The 24,380-nt window shown below is 38.0% G+C and overlaps 1 protein-coding gene across 1 annotated transcript in view; it reads left to right on the top strand.

Annotated features, from left to right (window-relative positions):
* Positions 1-24,380, top strand: part of SCEL (sciellin) — a 211,663-nt gene that overhangs the window by 123,939 nt on the left and 63,344 nt on the right. Inside the window, exons 11-15 of the mRNA XM_077750066.1 lie at positions 330-398; positions 6,086-6,168; positions 6,724-6,748; positions 7,906-7,986; positions 9,825-9,890. Coding sequence (XP_077606192.1) covers positions 330-398; positions 6,086-6,168; positions 6,724-6,748; positions 7,906-7,986; positions 9,825-9,890 — 324 coding nt within the window. The remainder of the gene's footprint in view (positions 1-329; positions 399-6,085; positions 6,169-6,723; positions 6,749-7,905; positions 7,987-9,824; positions 9,891-24,380) is intronic.

The raw sequence follows: 24,380 nt of genomic DNA, 5'->3' as shown, positions 1-24,380 counted from the left end.
GTATTGACAAGAGTACATATTAGTTATTAACCATTTTGCATATCATGTTGTTTGTTTTGCCTATGCTTATCTCCAATTGAATATGTTACATTGAAGTTAGAAATAATTGGACCTAGAGAAGAATTCATTTATTAGCATGGGGAGGTGGATTTGCCATAATTTATTCCATCCAAGTCAAAACCTTGGAAGATTTAGATACTCTGAAGCTGTCTTCCCTTGGTAATGTGTACATCTCCTGCTTGAATAGGCCAAAATTTTACCAAAGGCATGGTAGGTTACAAACATTTTTGGTAATTTATTTGATCTTCTGTAATTATTTTTTGCTACAGGAAAGCAAATGAGAGAGATGTGCCAAAAGCTACAATTAGTCGGTACAGATCTGATGACACTTTAGACAGGTAAGGTGTTTTTAATCATGCAAGCAGAATGCATAATGTATATTAAATCCCCTTTTTATCAAGTATGAGGTATTTAAATGTTTGCCAAAGTGAGTTTTGAACACGATATTTTATATGCAGAGACAGAAGGGCTATTCAGATTGAATACCTTCTTCAAAATTCACAAAATCTTGACTCAATATGCTATTTTCCTGAAATCTTGCTAATAGATTGATAAGAACATTTCTGAAGAAACTGGCTTGGGTATAAGTAGTGTGGACACTTCATGGAATCTGTGCAGTTTAAAATGGAGAACCTAGTTATTTTTGTTAATATGAATAGTCAGTTCTTGTTCTAACTTTTGGTCTTTCCATCCCACTGGTGGGAAAACAGCAGTTTCTGTTTTTATGGAGAGACTGTAAATTATAATAATACAATCATTTTGATCCACTCTAGTATAAAGGTATTGGCTTTTTACAAAAAACTACTTTTGTGGTGGCAGTAGAGTCACCATATGGCTTATAGAAGGGTCCACTGTGTTGTGCCTGTTGTTAGTTCCTTCTACACAGAGGGAAAGAAATCATTCCTGTGGAGAAAATTGAGAAACGTCTATTTAGATAGAATTGTAAATGCTACAAATCACATCTTTATTTTATATTTGGTAGCAATGCTTAGTAAGCATAGAAAGAGCAAAGTTAACAACTTTAGCTGGAGTATAGACAATAGACACCTGTGGCCCTTGACAGATGAGGTCACTCCCTGTAGCTAAAGATATGTTGCCATTGTAGACAAAAATGCCACCTGCTGCATTTTAAGCAGATATGCTGTAATTTATGGTATCTAATAGATTCTATCTTCAATATTTGCCAGTATTAATTCATGTAGGAAATGTATATACTTTTGCATGATTCATAGGTTTTCAAGCCAGTCTCCCGAATAGAGGCTAATCCATACTGGTATTCCTAAGAAGTTAATTTCTCTTTTGTAATTAATAGCCTCAACAAAAATGAGTTTGTAGAAGTATTTGTGCAAGATCTCTTCTCCACAGCAATGAGTGGAGAGAGGAGTCAAAATAACTGTCCATTCACGTTGGCCTTGATGGCTGTCCTGTTGCACCATTAATTGAAGATGGAAACCCTATTTCTAAAATTTTTATTTATTTATTTCTGAGTGAGAGAGAGAGAGACAGCGTGAGCAGAGGAGGGCCAGAGAGAGAGGGAGACGCAGAATCCGAAACAGGCTCCAGGCTCTGAGCTAGCTGTCCTTACAGAGCCCAACGCGGGGCTTGAACCCACGAACTGTGAGATCATGACCCGAGTCGAAGTCAGACACCCAACCGACTGAGCCAACCAGACGCCCCTGGAAACCCTATTTCTAGGAATGAATCTGAAAGTGAGATAATTATGCCTTAAGAAAGGGAAATTAGTTGGGAGGCTTTGTAAGCTGTGTATTTGAAGGTCTATATTAGGCCAGTCAAGACAAAGCCTTGAGACATTAGCAATGAATTAGACTAGACCTTACAAGCTAACCAGTTGAGTTGTTTTCAGCCTTAGCTGCAAATTAGAATCACTGAGAGAACTTTTAAACTTTAATGATAACTTGGTCCCACCACCTCTCACCCCAAAACTTTGATTTAATTAGCCTGAGGTGGGACTCAGACATTTCTAAAGCTTATGAAGTGATTCTAATGTGCAGCCCAAAGTCAGAACCACTAATCTAGCCCAAATCCCTCACTTTATACACTAGGAAATGAGGCCAGGGATTACCTAGTTTATTTACACAGAGGTTTAGTGGCATGTTTGGTCAGCTAATTCCCCAGGCAGTCCTGAGTTCCAGTAGTGTGGAACGTCCTCTAAGTGTATAGATGTAAGGGAGAGAACTCAGGAATCAGTTAAGAAATGGAAATCCTTTACAGGACACAGATTTTCATAAAGTTGGCCACTCTAAACCTAAGATATGAAATACTTTTAGGAGGAAGATTACCAACTGTATCTGGTATACATGTGTGTATGTATTTGAAGAATGCATTTATTTTATTTTTTATTTAATTTTGATGTTTTTAAGATTTTATTTTCAAGTAACTATACATCCAACGTGGGGCTCAAATCCACAACCCTGAGATCAAAAGTCACATGCTCCAAATAATGCGTTTATTTTAAATGAATATGAGAAAAGTACTTTGGAGCTGTCTTTTTAAAAATATATATGAAGGTAAAAGTATGAGGTGTTCTAAAGAAACATAAGTAACTAATAATGTATGTAGCATGCAATGTGGCCCAAATTCTAAAGGTAGATTGACTGATTTGGAAAACCTAGGTTAGGGTGACCTCTAGTGTTCTCTTATGGAAATGTAACTTTTCCTTTGGCTCTTTTGATCGTACTGCTAATTACTATATTTGGGTATTTACTGTTTTTAAGATTGAGACTTATCAAAACAATTTATTTCATATCACAAGTGGGAAAAACATAATTTTCAAGAGAAATACAAAGTAATCTTCCTAAGTAATAAGAAATTGACATATGTATTGCAATAGTAGTTTGTAGTTCTCTCCACTATTACTCATAGAGTGATCCCCCTAGTGGCATAGAAGAGATCCTGGAGGTGAAGAATAGTAAGTGAAGGAAGACATGTTGACCTAATAGATGAGTGTTGAAACAATCACACTAGGAAATTAGATGTAGGACATTGGGCTCTACTGAGAAGAATTTGGAGACACATTACTTCCTAGTTGGGTGACCGAAAGAAAGTCACTCACTTTCTCTGAGATTCCCTTTCTTCACTTATAAAATGAAAATAATTACACCTCCCTTGTAAAGATGCTTTAAAGAGTAGAGAGTAAAATGCATACAGTAAGCAGCAAATAGTAGGTAGCTATTTTTATTATTACATGCAGTATTGCTCACAGATTTACACTGTAGAATTTTTAATAACTTCATTTAATTTTATCAGAACTTGCCTTTATTTAAACACTGAGAATGTTTGATATTAAGGATCTGTTTACTTTAGACAGATTGTTGTTTTCCTTGTACCAGAGTAGCAATTTCCCAAGATTATTTTTATCTCATGTTAGGGTCTCATAGATAGCTATAAAGAGTTTCTAAGGAACATTTAATTATTTTTTATTTTATTTTATTTTTAAAGTTTATTTATTTATTTTTGAGAGAGAGGGAGAGCTTTGTGAGAGTGGGGGAAGAGCAGAGAGAGAGGCAGAGAGAATCTCAAGAAGGCTCCATGTTGTCAGCACAGAGCCCAATGTGAGGCTCCATCTCATGAATCATGAGGTCATGACCTGAGCCAAAATCAATAGCCAATGCTTAACTGACTGAGCCACCTAGGCACCCTTCCAAGGAACATTTAAGATTTAAGATTTAGATTCATCTGACATCTTACTTATGGTACCCCCAGTGGTTTATTGCAGAGCCCTTTAAATATAAGCATCTCAGTGAGAAAGAATGAAATCTGGCCATGTGTAGCAACATGGATGGACCCTGAGGATGTTATGCTGAGCGAAATAAGTCAGGCAGAGAAGGACAAATATCATATGTTTGCACGTATAGGAGGATTAGGAGGAACTTAACAGAGGACCATGGGGGAGAAGAAGGGGGGAAATGGTGGGGGAAAGGGAGAGAGGAAAACCATGGGAGACTCTTGAATGCTGAGAACAAACTGAGGACTCATGGGTGTGGGGGGAAGGGGGGAGATGGGCATGGAGGAGGCACTTGTAGGGATGAGCACTGGGTGTTATATGGAAAACAACTTGACAATAAACTATTTGTAAAATATATATATATTTTATATATATTTATAAATATATATATATATATATATGCATCTCAGAGTCTCAATAGCAGTTAGTGAGGGTATATATTCATAGTCCTTTGCCTGGTGATCACCTTAGAGATGAATTTTTTTAATACATGGATTCTAGGAGCCTCTGCCTGTATTGTGAACAGTCTGTTAAGAATATGGAGCTCTGGAAGATTTCAACCTTCCCTCCTTTTTTGCTTTCAAGAGTTATCAGCTTGTGGCATTGTGCATTACAAACAAAATCTTGTTTGGAGTTAACTCATAGCATTTTAATATATTAGAGTTATTTACCCAATATTTTAGTTACACATATCAAGATGACATTAGGGATTGAAATCATTTTAAATTTATGACAGTTAAATCTATTTTTCCCACATTAATATTTTTTTTAATGAGGCAAAGTTAGTGCCCATCTTTCCAGGAATAGTTTGTATAAACCCATGTACTAAAGTCGATGGTAAAATTGAAAGTTTAGAAAAGTTATGGTAGATCCATAATGTCAGATCAACAGAAAAGTTTTGCTGACCTTTTGTTTTCCTGAGCCTAATTTTGCTACATCCTAGTTTTGTGCAAGCCTGCAGAATGCTCTACAGGATAGCCCCATGTCTTAGGAAGAAACTTCCTATCCTATCTGAAAGAAGAAAGGGAAGGAGGATCTGCAGTATGGGATTCCTACTTTGTCTTTTCAGACATATCTAGGAGACCTGAGATTTGATGGCCAGTAGGGGCTATTAACTAAATGTGTTAGTCCAAGTAAACTAATTTACCAGGGTAGAGTAACTCTTTTAACAAGTTCCCTCTAGTGCCCCCAAATCTATTGTGGCTTAGCATAATACAAGATTACTACTGTTCACTCCCTTCAGAGTCCAGTGTGATAGGATGGAAGAGTAGGGGTGTCTCAGCTCCATGAAGCCACTCAGAGGCCTAAGTTCTTCTTGTGTTTTAATGCTGCCATCCTCAACACATGGGCAACAAAAACTATAGTGGAAGAGGAAGAAAGAGCATGGAGGATCACATAAGAGGTTTGATGATGGGTCTGAAAGTGGCAAACAACATTTCTGCCCACATTCTTCAGTCTAGAACTCAGTCACATGGCCTCAACCTAATTTCGGTGAAGAATGGGAAATGTGGTCTTCCTGTGTGCTCAGTAGGAAAAGAAAATGAGTTTGGCAAACATATAGCATTGTCTATGCCACAAAATATTTTTTAAAAATACTTGTCTTCCATTGATGCCTTTTACAGACTTGGGAAGTACTGTCATTGGCTGGATGTAAGTTTGACAACACAGGGTTTAGGGGCATTGACCTCTATACAATCGAAAATCCACATTTAACTTTTGACTCCCAGAACTTAATGACTATACCCTACTATTTACCAGAAGCCTTTCTGATAACATAAACAGTCTGTTGACACATATATTGTGTGTTATATGTATTCTATACTGAATTCTTACAATAAAGTAAGCTAGAAACAAGAAAATGTTATTAAGGAAATCAAAAAGAAGAGAAAATACATTTACAATACTGTGTTGTATTTATCAAAAAAATTCTGCATGTGAAGGGACCCATGCAATTCAAATCCACATGGTTCAAGGGTCAATTGCATTATTAAACAATAATGAATATAAAATAGTGGGTTAAATGCTCAGTGAATCAGAGAGGCTAGTAGAAAAGCATAAATTAAAAAAAAATTCCAAACTGTATCAAAATAGCCTCATAAATATATGTTGGGTTAAGTAGGTTTTTTTTAAATGCAAAATATTCTAAAATGTAACACCTGAAAACAAATCTCTCTACTACTGAAAGGTTATATTGTGAACTTATTCTTTCATGAAAGAGGTCTGAAAGGACTTTAGTGATCTAAATGTTCATTCAAACTTTTGTCTTGTTTCTTTATAAAGGATCTCAGACAGAAATGATGCCACTAACACATATAAGGCCAATACCTTGGATAACCGACTAACCAATAGGTACCAGTATATATTGACTTTGGGAAAGACCCAAGTACAATAATTTTCTAAGCATTACTTATTTACTTACAATTCTTCTGTCCTACTTTATATCTTCCCGTAAATTCTTATCCTCTATTTTTTATATACAAAAACTCTGGAGTAAAAACCTTTATTCCTCCTCATGGTTACAGAAAATCTTTGTTGCCTTGCTTAAAAATCAAGAGAGCCCATTGCTTCAGGTCATCGTTCTTATGACATTCATGTTTTTGTTTTAAGTCATCCTGGTGACAAGAGTATGAAATACATGTAAGTGCCAATCTTACATTCTTATTGCTAAAGAAAATTCCTGAACTCCACAAATAAAAACATTGGGTTTAAATTATACTGAATTTTCTGGAATAAAAAGATGTCCTTTAGAATCTAGTATAAGGCAAAAAGATTGCCCTATCAAATTTATTCAAATACTGATGCTTTCTTTTTCTTTCTTTCAAATAATGTCTAACTTTAAATAACAATTCTAAACTAATGAACAATTGCAAACAATGCAAGTATTTATTCTTTGTGGTTGCTCAAATTTTTGCCTTTTNTTCGATCGCCAGAAACAGCAAAGATGTATGTACTAACAGAAGTTACATTCTAAGAATAAAGTGTATTTTTTTGTTTGTGTTCAAGATAAACAGGGTATACCCCCCTCAGGCCAAAGTTTCACTATAACAAAATCATACTCCCGTTGGTTATGCAGAGTTTAGGTAGAAAGAAGGAAATGATCCATGAAGCTTTAAATACTGACTTTTTAACACAAAATGTTTTCCAACCTCTGCTCTAATCAAACATCGAAATTTAAGTCATTCTTTTCTTCTTTTGTTTTCCTCTTTTTTTGTTTTTCTTTTTTTCTTTCTCCAAATTTTTATTTAAATTCCAGTTAGTAAACATACTTGTAATACTGGTTTCAGGTGTAGAATTTAGTGATTCCTCACTTACATACAACACCCAGTGCTCATCACACAAGTGCTCTCCTAAATCCCCATCACATATTTGATTGTTTATTTTTTTCCCCCACAGAACTTAATTTTTCCCTGTTTTTATGACCACTAACTGTTTCTTCCCCTACATTTCACTTGTCTTTCAAAATACCCATCATGTTACAATTCATCTGAGTCATGAATCATAGGTTTGCTTGCAATCTGTTTAGATTGTGATTATAAATAGCCACACTAGGTGGGTTTTTGAAAACACAATTGGTTTTTAAATTTGTGTTTAAAATGAAGGAATTTTCACCTTGGACCACACCTCTTAGTAGTTGAAACAGGCCTGGGTTACTTCCATTTTTTTGAAGGTCTATGTATAAGAATAAATGCCAAATAGAGATTTAAAATGGTGTGATCTTTAAATGTTTTCTTAAACCACATAGTGCTTATAATGCAAAAAAATACAATATAATTCTCTTAGTCACAATATATACAATATTAAATGTATATTATGAACACATGAGAGCACACGGGAATTCGTTGGTCTGGTCATGGACACACAATGTCATATGATAAAGGACTTCATTCAGTTCCTTCAGTTCTAATTACTTAGATGAGGACCTGATGATTCATAAAATGGGTAAACTAAGGAAAAACTTGTTTTCTGTCCTTCCTTTGTCATTGAAACATTTTGTGGTAGATAGAGAGCAGGTGGGAATATGAGTAGATTATAAGACCTTTCTAAGGTGAGACAGCAAAATAAATTTTTCAAGAATGTGGTTTGTTGTTGTGATTACACAGGCAACATGGAGGTTCCTTCAGTGCAAACACCCCCAACCCCCCGGCTCCTGCCTCTGCTACAACTCCTGTAAAGAAAAAGAGGTATGATGGGCTTATTGTATCTGCCTCTTGTCAGTATCCTGTAGAGGACTGTCTTTTATTAATTTCTGAACCAAATCATCTACCAAGATCCCCAGGTAGCATTCAGAAGTTGCTCTCTCTCATGATTGTTTCTTCCTCCCTTTTGAGGAATCTAGTGCCTACTGGATTCTGATGTCCTCAAATTTTGTTCCTTTTCCCCCTAATTTCCTTTTCAAATATGCAGTCTTTCCTCCAGAACCCTTGGGGTCTTGAATATCTAGATAATATTTTCAATGTCAGAGCTCAGCAAAGGATAAGCTACTTCAGGTAGCACTTTTAGTAAAGTCCTACTACAGGGAACACCTTACCCTGAAATAAAGGCTGCCATGTGGCCAGTTGTTGCCATGCTCCTGCAATCAGCCTGCATTGTTGCTGCCTCCTCTGCTTTATAGATTGGGTTGACCCTATTTCCAAGTAGAGTCAAAGGCCCTATCTTGAGACATCAATCTGTGTTTGCGTGATTGCTGCTTCATTCTATGACATCCTCTGCTTGGCCGCCACCTTTTCTGCCTGTGCTGACGTCTATTTATTTAGGTAGACCTGTGGTGGCAGAATATTCTTCATGAGACAGAGTGTGCAGTAGAAGCAATTTTTGCTTGTTGAGGAGAACACAGTGCTAGTGAATCATGATCAAATGGAAAACAAGCATTCATGAACTTCAGTGCTTCTAAAATGTTTTTATTTTCTTTGCCTGCACCTAGTACCGTGCCTAGTATAGGGTAGGTGCTCAGTGTTTGTTGATGGATTGGATGATTGCCAAAAATGCTACTGTAGTCAGAACTTTGGTCATGTCTGCAGAGTCTCAGAAACTATGACCACCTTTCTCTTGGACACAAATTTCGTAGCTCCTACCCACTGTAAGAATCTTTCCTCTGACCAGCTAGACATAACTCAGGATCACTGAAGCCAATAATAAGACTCTTACTTTTTTGATATACATTTGACTGCTCTTGGGAGTAGCACTGACTACTTACATTGAGATGAAGTCTGCTTTGATTTATGCCTATCTCATCATAGTTCAGTCCTGTAGTGCCTCAGAGAATAGACCTGCTTCAAGAATTTAAAGCCAGCTCTCCTGCCCTCCTTATCCCAGACTTTCCTTCTCTGGGCTTTTCTCTGACATGTCACTCCCCTCTGAACATCTTCATTTTTGCTCCATATCTAAGCCTTTTTGACAGAGCCCTGAGCTATCTCTATCAGTTAAAATTACATCCTGGTAATGTGAAGACATCTTTCTAATTGGATATACATGTGTTTGTATATATGTATATATGTACGTATATATTTATATACATATATGTATATATAAATGAGGTTAATGTTACTGTGGCATTCACTTATATTTTCAGTATTCTTACTTTCAGAGTTTTTTTGTCATATAGCTTTTTAAAAACCATGGAGTAGAGCATAAGATTGTTTTTTATTATAAAATATTTCAGATGTGCAGAAAATAAGGAGAAAAAGTATGATGATGGTAAACACTAATGAACCTGCTAGCTAGATTTAACAAATATTATCATTTCCCAGATTCTTTTCATGTTTCTTTTTAAAGAAATGTCCACATTTTCGTGTTAGGAAAACAAGAAAGGAGCTTACTTGGGGAGCAGAGAGCCTAGATTGTAGGATAGTTACTTCCTATTGAGTTGATGAAATAGTTTTCATTTCATTTCCAGGGCTTGTAGAAATGTCATCTCAATGCCTTTTAACTGTCAAATTATTTTCAGCTTTTCCTTGTAGACATGTGGGTGGCATCAGGTCTTTCAAGTACCATGTTTATAACTGATGTCATTTCCTAACAGACAGTCCTGGTTTCCGCCACCTCCTCCTGGTTACAGCACCACTCCAAGCTCTGGAACAAGCAGAAGGTAAGGGAAAGGTGTCAGATGTAATTACTGGGTAACTTGATGGAAGAATGTGCTGGAATTTGACAACATATAATTGGCGAAGCTTTGGAATAAATCGGAGGCTACCTTGTGAACTCTGAGTGCTGAACAAGATGGTGTCCAGTGAAGTGAGGTCAGGGTTCCAGTGCTTCCGGTAGGAAATCTGACAAGGTGCAAGGAGTAAGCAGACTGCGTTCATTCGCTAAGGGCTGCTGCACCAGTCTTACAGACTAAATGCTTCTCACAGCTCCAGAGGTTAGAAGTCCAAGATCTCGGTGTCAGCAAGGTTGGTTCCAGCCGAGGGCTGAGAAGGAGAATCTCTTCCACACGCTCTTCCGGTTTCTGGTAGTTCTTAGGCATCCTTCAACATTTCCGAGTCGGTATAAGCATCATCCAGATTTCTCCCTCTATCTTTACATGATGTTCTCCCTGAGTGCATGTCTGTGTCCACATTTCCCCTTCTTTTTTAATTTAAAATTTTTAATGTTTTATTTATTTCTTTTTTTTTAACGTTTTATTTATTTCTGAGAGAGAGAGAGAGAGAAAGACAGCGTGAGCAGGGGAGGGTCAGAGAGAGAGGGAGTGACAGACTCTGAAACAGACTCCAGGCTCTGAGCTGGCAGTCAGCACAGAGCCCGACATGGGGCTCGAACCCACGAACCGTGAGATCATGACCTGAGCCGAAGTCGGGCGCTTAACCGACTGAGCCACCCAGCTGCCCCCACATTTCCCCTCTTAAGAGGACACCAGTCATATAGGATACGTGGCCCTTCCTACTCCAATATGACCTCATCCTAACCTAACTAATTACAATGGTCCTATTTCCAAATAAGGTCCCATCTGAGGCACTGTGGGTTAGGGCTTTAACATATGAATTTTGGAGGCACACAATTCAATCCATACAAGTGGCAGAGGAGAGAATGGAGTCTAGCAACAGGCGGCGCTCTGCTGTGGGCTCCTAGTGCACCACTGCCTCCAGGCTGTGATGAACCCGTATGACTGGTTGAGGGTATGAGTAGCAAGTTCTTTGTAAACTTTAAGGGATAAATGGGTTGTTTACACTTTTGTTTATTTATTTATTTATTTTGTTGAGAGCAATACTTACAACTAAAATTATAGACCATGTGGAGGGCACCTGGTTCTATAAAATCCATGCTAGGAATATCAACAATCATTTATTAAGTGATCATTGTGTGCCTGCCAGATATTGTTCTAGGATCTTGGGATATATCAGTGCACAAAACATGGAGCCTACCATACTATGACCTTCAAAGAAGCAGACACATGTGCAGAACTCCTACAATCTATTCCATCTCTACCACACAAAGAAAAATAAGTCTCTGATTCAGTGTTGCTTTAGGGTATCCAAAATTGTTTTCATGTCATCAGCCCCTAGAATATCTCCTCCAAACATTTCCATGTTCCAATGGGACTTACTTTTCCAACTCAATAATTGGAAACAAGAGTCATTGAACAATGTGCTTGTTTAGAGTTAGATTGTTTTATTTCCAGAATTTTCATCTGCTGTGTAGGCTTTTAATGTCTCTTATTTCCAAATAATAGAGATATTTGGAAATAAATGTCCTTTATTACAATTTAAGTTGGTTCTAGAAGGATGCAAATAAATTTATTTGATAAATAGACACAAAGAACTCAAGTTGCTTTTTCACTTGTTGCATCTTTATATGTGTATATTTACATGTTATATATTGTTTATATGTGCATAATTATTAAACATGTTGAACAATCACAACTTAGAATTGCGTCTACCTTATCTGTTAAAATATTTTCTTTTTAAACCTCCTCATTGATAGGTGACTTCCAATTATATGAGCTGCCAACTATGGTTTATGTTTCTAGTTTATAACCTTCTTTCCCCTCAGGCAGTTAGCTCTCTCTCTCTCTCTGAGTGACACCTTTCATGGAGCTACCAAAATGGGGGAAATATTAACTAGGAGTTTGGGGAGTTACAATTGTTTCCTGAGTATTTTAAGATCCATCCAATTTTGCCTTAATAGATAATAATTGGTACTTAGAAATATTATTACTAATTTCAAAAAAACTTATGTTCATCTTCTATATATTATCCCAGTATTAATGTAAATTATCATTACAATTAGCAACTGGTTATATAACTGCATAAAAATACAGATGGATTATTCATGAGTTACTATCTCATGCTTTCAGTGCCCATTGAGCTTCTGGATCTCTGTTTGCACAGAACTGGTAGTCCTTGGCTATATGCCCTTGCAATTTATGCATTTCTGGATGTAACTTGCATGGAAGATAAAATGAGTCACAATACTCCTATTTCTGGTTCCTGGATCAGGTCCATACCACCAGAACTAAGGGAAAGAGAAAATTATTGGACTAGGTTGATCAATTTAGATATCCATTCCTTTTTTTAGAGGCACAGATTATTAATATAATGGCTAGACTGAAAGATTTCTCTTTGAGGATCAGAGCTAATGCCATGCCAAGCTTTCAGGGGAAGGAGGTAATAATAATATAGCAACGCCTTTGATTTCTAAATACTTTTCTTTGGAAGAGCTCAGAGTACAGCTTCTGTTTCTCACCTTTTATGCCAGTGCATCCCTCGGGCTGAAAAAGAGTCTTTTTAGTGAAAGCTGAAAAATAGAAGCAATTATTAAATGATAAAAGGAAGCAAAGGCTTAAAAAAGAGATCTTTGTCCCCAGAAGAACACAAAGAAAATGAAAATAGGTCAAAAATATAAAAATGGGGGACTATGGTTTTTAATACTAGCTAATAGCTCAGTGCTAACCTTATTTCCCTCATCCCTCACTTACATACTGGTCTCCTCCTCTCTTTTCCCTTTCTTGTGTCTTCTGTAACAGAATTCCCCCTTGATGCTAACACTCTCACTCTCTTTTCTGTTCTTCATTTTGTGAACCTTCATTTTTCCCATCACCTAATCTTTCCGGGAGATTTTTTTTTTAATAATTTTTTAATGTTTTTTATTTATTTCTAGGAGAGAGAGAGAGAGAGAGACAGCGTGAGCAGGGGAGGGTCAGAGAGAGAGGGAGTCACAGACTGAAACAAGCTCCAGGCTCTGAGCTGGCAGTTAGCACAGAGCCCGACGCGGGGCTCGAACCCACGAACTGCGAGATCATGACCTAAGCGAAAGTCGGACGCTTAACCGACTAAGCCACCCAGGCGCCCCGTCTTTCCCGGAGATTTAATTTTCTCTCACACACCCCTGTCTTTGCAGCACATTGGAAAAGACCTCCAGACTTCCCAGCCATTATGGGAGTGAGTCCTTTTCTCCAATCTTTTCCCCCCTTAACCCCCTTGGCCTTTGACACCATGGATCTTCCCATCCCCCAGTTGTTTTTTTCCTTGACTTATAGAATATGGAAAAATCAAACTGAGATGTGTTTGGATTGAAAACTTGTGTTGGGATTGTGTTTGGTTTAAAATCTATTATAGATATGATGTAAACTGCCTTAAAAAAGGGTCTCAAGCAGCAGAACCCATGATATCACACCTTTATCTATATTTATATGTATAAATCTATCTATAGCTAAGACTACATAAGACTGTGTTTACATCTGTATCTATTTTTGTATCTACACCTGTAACTAGCTGCATGTAATTCTGTATCAATTAGAATAAAACTTGTGAGTTCAATTAGAGATTAAATAAGAGAATTTAATTTTCTAAAGTAACCATATATTATAGCAAACAGAGAGAAAAAAAGCAATTTTCTCAAACAGTTATCATTTTATGTATGATATACATTAGTTTTATGATGAGAGGTTAAGATCTGGGTGATCAAACACAATTTGGGAGTTAAGAGTTAAATATCTTTGAAACCCTCTTGTCTTTTTTTTTTTTTTAAATAAAACAAGATTAAAGAGAGAAGCTGTAGTTCATGATAACAAGACATAGCATGTAAAGTTTGGAACTTAAGAAAAAACTTTTCTAGCTGGTTTCTAAGGCAGCTCCTTGGTCATTGGGATGGAAATATTCTCCGACCTCCTCTACCTTCTCTTGTGAGAAGGGAAACAACCAGTATAGCATTTTGAATGACCAGTCTATGTCAACAAGATTATTTATTTTGAAATCTTCTTATCATATGCCCCTAGATCCTATAATTTCTTTTCATTTTAATCAAGACCGAATCAAGATTGTAGCTTTTATAATTGCTCCTCCCTGTTACTGTCATCTGTCTCTCCTCCTACCTCTGATCAAATCCCTGCTTCACCGATTTCCTTCCCTTTCCATGTTCAAACCCTTTTCATCTTAAAATACAGCTTCTTAAAAATTAATAGCCTAATTATACAAATTCATTCAACTGCACCTATCTCTTCATCACAACCAGAGTTTTTGGAAAAGTTGATAATACTTATTACCTTCTCTATTTTCTGGTTCCCACCACCATTGTTTCACAGAAACAAGCTCTCCTCAAGGTCACTAATGACCTTCTGATAAATTCTTGCTGATATATCAGCCTCTATGATTACTTGACCTTTCAAAAGACATCACTGGCTGTTTTTGCCTTTAGAAAATCTCTCTTATATCTTTTGAGAAACTCCTCCTCCCCTCTCCCCTCCCTGACTCCAAATATACTCCTGGGTTTCATTTCTCTAGCCATTCTTTTTTGGTCTCCTTTGCTACCTTATCATCCTTTACCAATCCTTAATTGTTGTTGCCCCTAAAACCTCAGTGCTTCCTCTCCTCTCATTCTGTATTTTCCTGCTCCGCAGGTCACCCATGCCCAGAGCTTCAATGGCCATGTGTGTGCTTTTAACTCTTTCATTTATATCTACTCCACACCTCTTTTCTGAGTTACTTTGGATAGCCAGCTGCCTGCTCAACATCTTCATTTAAATTTTTCAAAAGCATTGCAAACCTAACATGTTCAAAAGGAAATTCATAATTTTTCACACTAACCTGGTGCTCTATCTCAATTAATAATACTATCCTTCAGCCCATTGGCATTCTTGAAAACTTGAACTTATTTTTTACACTTTTGTTTCGTTAATCATCAATATCCAATCCATCTAGTAAATCTTATCAATTTATCTTCAGAATGACTCTTGAATCCATATACCTCCTTCATTTCTTTCATCATATCTCCTTTGGACTCCAGTAGTAGCTACCTGGGTACTCTCCCTTCATCCACCCTGACATCCACTGCCCTGATCTCTTCTCTACACAACTGCCCAAGTGATACTTATAAAAGGTCATTGGAACATGTCATCCTCCTAAATAAAAATATGACTTTTCATTGTTTTTAGAATAAAGACTCAAATCCTTAGTACTGACTACCTGTTCTTCCCTGGCTTCTATCCCTCATAACACCACTTTGCTATCTGTTCTGGTCATGTAATTGGTTTTAAATTTTTTTTTTATGTTTTTATTTATTTCTAGGAGAGAGAGAGAGAGACAGTGTGAGCAGGGGAGGGTCAGAGAGAGAGGGAATCACAGACTCTGAAACAGGCTCCAGGCTCTGAGCTGGCAGTCAGCACAGAGCCCGATGCGGGGCTCGAACCCACGAACCGCGAGATCATGATCCAAGCGAAAGTCGGACGCTTAACCGACTAAGCCACGCAGGCGCCCCATGTACTTGGTTTTAAATGCACCATACTCCCACCTTCTATAGACCCTTAGGATATCAGGTCCTGTCTGCTTAGAATCCTATCTTCTCCACCAGTTGGGGTCCTTATGTTCCTGTGGCCATCTTTTGATCTAGTTTCTCTTCAAAATATCACTTCTGACTCACGTCTGTTCTGTTCTCTCTGCTTCACACAAACTCAGGTATAGGAGATGGCAACTTCCTCCCTTGATTTGTCCAAATACCACTTGTATAAGATTTTAATAAAGATGTAGGATGATGGAAGTGTTAGCAGTACATTGGAGAAGCTCAGACCAAACTGGGTCAAATGTGATTTTAGAAATTCCTGTTTGTTAGTTCTTTGGCCACACCTGTTATTGGTTATTTCTTCTCGGCTGACATTTCTCTGCAGGTCTGACCTAGTTGCTCTTTTGCTCAGTAGCCTCTCATGCTTTCTTTCTTCCATCTCTTTTTTTCTCTCCTCCACCTCACATTCTCCTCTCCCCTCTTCCTTCCACCCCTCAATTTTCTATTAATTATTTGTGTGGGTGATTTAGTTCTTTCTTTGCTATGCCAGGCTCTCCCATAACCAAACATGATGATATAGTCACTATTTGAGAGGCACTTTATCCTACCTATTCTAACATAAAATTATTTTGTGTCACAATAATATAAACATTCAGTCATCTACACTTAAATCATCAAAACTGTTAGTGGCCTCTCTATCTCCTGTATTTCTCTTATTCAGTAGTCATCATAGTGAGTCTGAGGGATTTGGATGCTGATCAAGAAAAAAAGATATGACCACTGGGGGGCAGTTGCACACTCAAAGCCTTATTTGGATTGTGCTTTGATAGGTTTGCCTGGGGAGCGAGTCATTCCCAGCATAAGACTTTCCAAAAACAACTGCACAGGAACTGCCACCCAGAAGGGAAGGAGGGCAAAGGAACTCTGAAAGAAAGGCATATTCATAGAGGAGGCTTTCCTGTCTAGGTGATGCCACTCAGCAGCATGGCAGCAGAGGTTTGGGGTCTTTTATGGCTCCCAGAGTTGTATAATAAATATGGATGTACAAGTAATCACAACACAAGATCAGCTGTGGTATCATAAGAAAAGCATCAACATTCTCTGGGAGGGAGCTCTGATGTGGTGGGGAAAGCTTCTAGAAGGGGATTCATGGAAAAGGTCCTCAAAGGTGTGGCATTTGAGGGAAAGAGAGGAGTGACATAACACCAAGTTTTAAAGCCCAGGGTGATTTTAAGCATGGTGATGCCACCGATAAATACAGGAAGAAACAGGAGCAGAATGGGATACACAATTGGTCTTAAGAGGCTGTGCATTGATTTAAGCAGGTGAAGTCTGGGATACTGAAAGGATATATTTGTGGAGGTAACTACAAACAGTGGGAAATGAGTGAAGTGCTCAGGTAAGAGGCTGGTGCCAGAGATCCATGTTTGGGAATGATCTCAGAGATTTTAAATATGGTATCTTCAGAGTGAAGTTATCTATGGAGAAAATACTAAATTTAAAGAGAATGGAAGTTGAACTTTAATGGATGTCTACACATCAGCTGGTGAGGGAGGAACCAGAAAATGAGACTGTAACTATTGCAATGACATGGTAAAGGTGAAGTGTAATATGAGGTAGGTCCTGAGGGGGCAGAGTGAGTGGATGCAATTTACATCCAAAGTCAGCCATCCTTCAAAGTCTGGTATGAATCTTACTTTCACCACACACCCTTCTCAGCCCATGAGGTTGTTTTTGTCACCTGAACTCAGAAAGCTTATTGTCTAAAATTCTCACTTGGCAATTAATTGTTCATTACCTTACAACATTACTTATTTTCATGGTGTACTCAACTAGGGGGCATCATCTTACAATTTTTTGAATCATCCCTATAACTTTATCCATAGTAACTTATCAATAAGTACATGTTGATAAATGTGTTGTAATGTTTCTTAGTAACTACAAAATAGGGAATTCCCTCAGCCCATTGTCACATTCATCTTTTTGTAGTTAGGCTTTATTCTATATGTTTAAGTTATGATGAATATATATTATATATATGTCTTATATATATAATCTCTCCTCACTTCCCTTGTCTGCATCTGTGTTTCTGTGTCTGTGTCTGTGTCTTTTCAAAACAATTGTTCAGCTCTGACTAAATGCAAGGAACTCACTTTGCTAAAAGGCAGGAATACAGAAATGTGTAAGACCTAGTCCCAATTTCAAGAAAGCCAAAGTGTATGAGGGAGTCAGTTTGAGCCAGGAGTACTAAACATGAAGACTGGCCTCAGTTAAGAGTGAGTCCTTGAGGGTATGAAGTAGCCACAAAATATATGGAGGCATAGAAAGAGAGGCAGTAGAAGATATGTTTGAGATATAGTAGGATCAAAAGAGATGCTTAAGGTAAACCTTGAAGAATAAGCAAGAGAAAGCCAGGTACAAAGATGAGGTGGGGATGGAGACATTCCAAGAAGAAAGGAGAGGAGCAGCAAATGTTCTAATGCCAGAGAGCATGGTGTGGGTGTGGGTGTGTGGGTGTGTGTGGGTGTGTGTGTGTGTGTGTGTCTGTGTAGAACTATGGGACTTCTATCCAAGAAGCATTCTCTGCATTCATCCTTTATCAGTTATGTCTACTGGTAACAGGAAATCTAGTAATTGCAAATTCAGTGTCATTTGGAAAAATGTCTTGATAACCATTTATAGGTATACATTTATAATTTGTGATAAGCTTAGGAACCTTTTCAGAATATCATGTTTCTTTTTTGCATGAATGCTTTGCTATTATGTAATTTGAGCCCTGGCTGTGCTTGAGATTGTGATATATATCATATAAAGTGCAAATGCCATCACTGTGGATAATTATTAGGTAAGAGCCTATGAATTCTGCCTTTCCAACTTCTTCTTTCATTTTATATGTATCAGAAAGCAATTTGTTAGCAATGACTAGTGTATGCCTTCAGTTTTCAAGTTCTTAAACTTTTCCTCATTTTTGAGTCCTTCACAGGAGTGATAAGATAACGTTTGCCAGGTTTGAGCCAGGGCATACATAATAGGCTCCATTCATGAGAAATATTCAGTCACATCACCATGAAATATGGACACGGCATTTCTAGGAAGCTGATGTTGAGATTACTTCCAGTTTCAGAACCAACCATTAAATGTTTGTATTCTGTTTATGATAAATTCAGGTGTTTCTAACTATGTGTTTATGTGACTTAGAGAGTAAGTGGTTAAATGGCATGTGAAGCTCATTTAAGAAGTGAAGATCAATTAAGGTAGTTTCTTACAGACAATAAGAATGTTTATGATGTTACCAATTATGGTGATTTAAGACTACCAATGAAGCCACTGCCACCACCACCACCACAACTACCAAAAACAATCTGTTTTTTTTCTGGAATTGTTTAGGAAGACAGAGAAGAAAATACATGGCTTCTGATAAAATATTAAAATAGTGAAAACACACCTAAGAAATTTCCCTAGGAAATTAACATATAGTTAAATGCTTGGTGTTATAATTTCTCATCTGTACTTGTTTCAACTTCTTCTTCAGTGGTTTTCACTGTCAGTGAGCTGATTGGTAGAGTTGAAGGAGGAAAGAAAATCCTGATTGAGATGTGAGTTGCCATGGCAACCTTGCACTACAGTTATATTTTTCTGTCTGTAACTATAAATGGTAAAATGAAACCCTTCTAATTATACAGCTATATTTTTAACTCTATTGGTACCAGACCCTCTGCAAAGTTTGTCATGGTAAATTAAATCTATTATTTCATTTGTATCTCAACAAAAGTCTTTATTTAACTAGAATCTGTTTTTGTAAAAATTAAGATTCTAAACCTCTTAGTAAAATGTCAAAGTACAGTGATTTTAAAATCTTATCTGAATGCCTAGAAATAGCCCTTCTGGACATTCAAAATAATTAAAATGTTAACCTGAATCAAGGTTTATTATTTTTGAATTGTGTTGTTTGAATAGAATGAAGAGAAAGCAAATTCAAAATGTGTCAATGGAGGGCTTAGCCATTATTTAGCAGAGTTGCTTTTTCCTCAGCCCTATGAGGTCAGCATAGACAGGCTCTGCTCTCCTAACACTAGTTTTAAGTAACTCATACATTCAAACAGCAATCAACAAAGGCATCCCTGCTTCTCCGCATGCGGATTCCACCACCCCTGCTCCCTTGGAGCCCCTGTTGCCTCTATTGCTGCTGCGGGAGCTCCTTGAACTATGATAAAGTGGGGAATCCTCAGGCTCAGAAGTAGGGGCAAGGAAAAAGCCGTGAGAATCAGGATGCTGAGGGGCAAGTGCCCTGCTGAAACCATCACCCTCCAGGCTACAGCTCCCTCTGTCCCAGCCATAGAAACAGTTTGATGTTTTTAATTTATTTTTTATTTTTTTTAATGCTTTATTTATTTCTGAGAGACAGAGAGTGTGAGCAGTGGAGGGTCAGAGAGAGAGGGAGATACAGAATCTGAAACAGGCTCCAAGCTCTGAGCCCGACACAGGGCTAGAACTCACAACCGTGAGATCATGACCTGAGCCAATGTCAGACGCTTAACCGACTGAGCCACCCAGGTGCCCCTGAAACAGTTTGATTTTTTAAAAAAAGTGATTTCACCCAGTAGTAGTATTGTCTGAAGGTCTATCAACTAGAGATTGTAAATTTCACCTCAACTAAAAGCATGAAAATTCTGAAAGATTAAAGGGGCTGTCTGTGGTGATTCAAATCTTAGTGTTAATTACATACATCGTGGTTTTGTTGTTTTTTTTTCCTACTAAAACTGGGCAGATTTGGGACATGTTGAAGGATGGTGGCTTGAATTTCATGATTAAGGGATGGCTTTGGAGGAATAAGACTTTAAAGCAGAGTGTCCTAGATGTGGTATAGTGTGAGTGACAGAAGCATACTATGACATAGAGACTAGGCTTCCAAGAACGTAGGGGGAGGGTAGTGGGGAAAGTGGGTGAAGGGTGTGTGCAAGGGCCCACATTTTACTTAAGAGTGTCTGCACACCTGGGGGCACTTCTTTGTCTTCTGATCTTTCTTCTTCCTCTGCCAGGAATAGATGGAATAATAGACATGTGGAATCATACAGTATGTATGGCCTTTTGAATATGGCTCTTTCACTTAGCACAATGGACGTGGGGTTCATCCATGCGGTTACTTCTATCAATAGCTTATTCCTTTTCATTGCTGAGTAGTATTCCATTATTTAGAGCTATACAGTTCATTTATCCATTCACCTGGTGAAGAAAATTTGGGTTGTTTTCATAGGCTTTAAGTGTTCACATACAGGTTTTTGTGTGTACCTTTTTCTTGGTGTGTGGGATTGCTAGGTCATATGGTAAACATTTGTTTAACTTTATAAGAAACTTCTGAACAGCTTTTAAAGTGGCTATTCTATTTTGTACCCCACCAGCAATGCATGAGAGTTCAAGTTCTTTCACTTCCTTAACATCACTTAGTATTGTCAGCTTTCAAAATAATTATGTTAGCCATTCTGATATCTGTGGAGTGTATCTCATCCTGGTTTTAATTTGCATTTCCCTAAAGACTAGTTATGTCAAGTGTCTTCTCATTTGCTTATTTGTCATGTGTATATCTTCTCTGGTTAAATACCTGTTGAAATCACTGGCCTATTTTTTCAATGAGTGGGTTGTTTCCTTACTGTATATTTGTGAGTTTTAAAAAATTATGTACTGCTCACAAGTCCTAAATCATATATGTGACTTGCATATATTTTCTCCCGATGTGGCTTGTATTTTCCTTCTTTTAACAATGTATTTTGCAGAGCAGAAGTTTTTATTTAATGACGTCCAACTTATCAAGTTATTGTTATATTTTTAGTGAATTGTGCTGTTGGATCATATCTGATACCTGCCTAGCCTATAGTCACAAATATTTTTCTTCTAAGAGTTTTATACTTGTATGTTTTATATATAGGTCTACGATTCATGTAGATTTTTTTGAGAAAGAGAGAGAGAGTGCAAGCATGTGTGAGCAGGGGAAGAACAGAAGGGGGGAGAGAGAGAGAGAGAGAGAGAGAGAGAGAGAGAGAATCTTAAGCAGGCTCAATGCTCAGCATGAAGCCCGACATGGGGCTTGGTCTCACCACTGTGAGATCATGACCTGAGCCAAAATCAAGAGTCAGATGCTTAACTGACTGAGCCACTCAGGGTCCCTGTGAGTAACTCTTCTTCAATGCTAAAAATTTTTACATATTTTCTTATAGAGCTGATGTAAATGATGTCAATTTAAATTGTATTAACCACAAGTGCATTTACATACATTTGGAAAGTGTAGTATGTGAATGTGCAAGGTGCTTAGTCTATAGCAAATCCCCGGGGGGCTCTGTGGAATTGAAGATGCCTTGCAATAACTCTGCCTTCCCACAGTCATGTAGTGGTTTGCCAGCCACAGACCTGGACCAATCATCTCCTTTTATAGATAAAGAAGCAGAGATTCAGAGAATCAACCCTCTTTCTAGGGTCCAACTATGTTAGTGGCAAAGCTAGCCTAAAACCTAAGTCTCTGGAATTTGAATAAGGTACATGCTCTTTTGTTGTGTCATGGTTTCTTGAAATGGCCCCTGGCCACTAGGAAGTGAGACTTCATTACAGTATCATTCTTTCGAACATGTGCTTTACATACTATAAGCTCTTTGAGAGCAGAGACCACACCTTTTCTAGCTTTTGAATGTCCTGTTGTGCTCATACATTGCTATGTGTCCTAGTATTATAACTGGGGCATTTGTGGCATAAGTGCTTACTGAGCTGACTCCTTCCTTGGGCAAGAAAGTAATGCACGACAACATATTTCTTTAGATTTTCACTGGGAATATTTGGAAGAGTATTGGTTTGATACAGTATGATCTGGAGAAAAACGCATGAGGTTTGACATCAGAAAAACTAAGCTGAAACCCTGGCTGGCTGAGCTACTTACTAGTATCATGATACAGGGCAAATTACTTAACCTTTTTAGACTCATTGAAAAAAAAAAACATACTCCATGGGATAGATGTATGGATGAAATAAAATAATGCTTGTGAGAGCTTGACCAAATTAACATTGTACTAGAACTCAAAAAATAGAAGTTCCATCTTCTTAGTCACTGTTGGATAAAAATTCAGTGTGTGAGAAACAAAGGCTAAGCATGATAGAAAGTGAAAACAAAACTCACAGATAAATGTTAGAGTCAGTGATTCTTGTTTCAGTCTAAGCATGTGCTGTAGTAATGAAATGCTCTTCACAAAGGCAGTCAGACAGAAGTCCCAGAGCCAGACATGGTGTGCAAAAAAGCCATAATGAAAAGAAGTGATCTTTGTAGCAGCACAAGAAAATGAAGTAATAAAAACTTTTTCATGTGCCATTTCTATTAGCTCTAGCCTTTGGGCTTGTATCTGCAAGTTTTCCTATTTCTTGTGAAAGCTGTCTTTTTTATTCCCAGAAGTTATTCTTTACAATCATAGTCACTCATGTGGTGGCATGGATCCTTCAAAGGTCCTGTGGGCTTGAAAGAAAGACAGGGGGTAGAGCCAGGGGTCAATTTATCCCAGCTTAAATATTGCATCTCACAGTGGTATTCAAAGAGGATCATTCCACACGCATGTCTCTTGTTTCCTTCTCTTCAAAACATTCTGGGCCACAGCTTCCTGCCTTGCTCTTGCATTTTAATCCCCCAGGTTGGCATCACACCAAGCTCCTGGCATGGCATGAATGACTTCTCTCATTGCCCCTAAGGGCTTGGGTTCTGTCATCTGTGACTGCCATTGCAGAGATGCAAATGAAAGCTTCTTTGAGGTAAATCGAAGTCAACGTGGCATTGCCTAACCCCAGCCTGGCGGCGCTCTGAATGCAGCACCCTCAGAAATAAATATGCTCCTCTGCTTTTCTTGTCCTTCACAACTGCATACCCACCTTTTCTTTCCTGGGTAGTCCCAAACCATATCTGGACAATGTGCTACTTCTCTACCTATACCTGCTTCCTTTGAGGGCTTAGCCATTCTAACATGGAGGAACTTTAGCTTTTCATCAATAGGATTCTGGCATAAGCAGAGTTTGGCACCATCTTATTTCTCCTTTTCATAATCTTCCCTTCCATCTTGTTACCTCTCTACTGCCTGTGATATCCAGTGTTCTGTGCGGACTTACTATTTCCCAGGACTGACCACCTTCTTACCACTTTAATTTACCCCTGGAAGAAAAGCTTATACACTAAAGACACATTATCACTTGTGATATCCCATTATCCCCAACACAGGGGTATTTTTTTGAGAAGAGGTTATGGAGTTTCAAATAAAATAATACCTAATTGTAAAATCTAACACTAAACCAGAATGGGGAGGCTATTTTTTTAGGTAAAAATTTTTTTCAGGTTTTAAACCTGAACAAGTTTTAAAAGTTTCAAGCCCCTCTTTAGTTTTCATTTCCTTCCTCAACAAATAGAAATGGAACCAATCACTCCCTCTTTCAACATATCTTTATTGGGCATCCAAATCATACACATTCCTAGTCCTTGGGATATAACTATCCTTCTAAGATAAGAGCTTTCAGCCCAGTGTGGAGACAGAAAATTCTGTGTAATCCAGAACAGTGTGGTATGGGCCATGAAGAGGGTGTGCTGTGGGGAGAGACGTAGGGATGTATCCAGCACAGTTTTGGGTACCACCAGTGACAGTAATGACCAAGCCAAGTCTGAAGGGCAAGGAGGAAGTATCCGATGTAAAGGGAGAAGCAGGTAGTCAGGAGAGCAGAGAGAATAAGGGGATGGGGTGGTTAGGAGTGCAAGGGTTTGGGCACAGCTACAGTGTTGGGTTCATGTGGGGTAACAAAAAGCACAGCCCTGGGCATATAGTGAGCACTTACCGTGAGCCAGGTGGTGCTCGAA

Source organism: Crocuta crocuta, unplaced genomic scaffold (genome assembly GCF_008692635.1).
Source record: "Crocuta crocuta isolate KB4526 unplaced genomic scaffold, BGI_CrCroc_1.0 scaffold189, whole genome shotgun sequence".
Classification (NCBI taxonomy): domain Eukaryota; kingdom Metazoa; phylum Chordata; class Mammalia; order Carnivora; family Hyaenidae; genus Crocuta; species Crocuta crocuta.
Note: the sequence above shows the minus strand (reverse complement) of the source record. Positions and strands in the feature narration are given on the sequence as shown.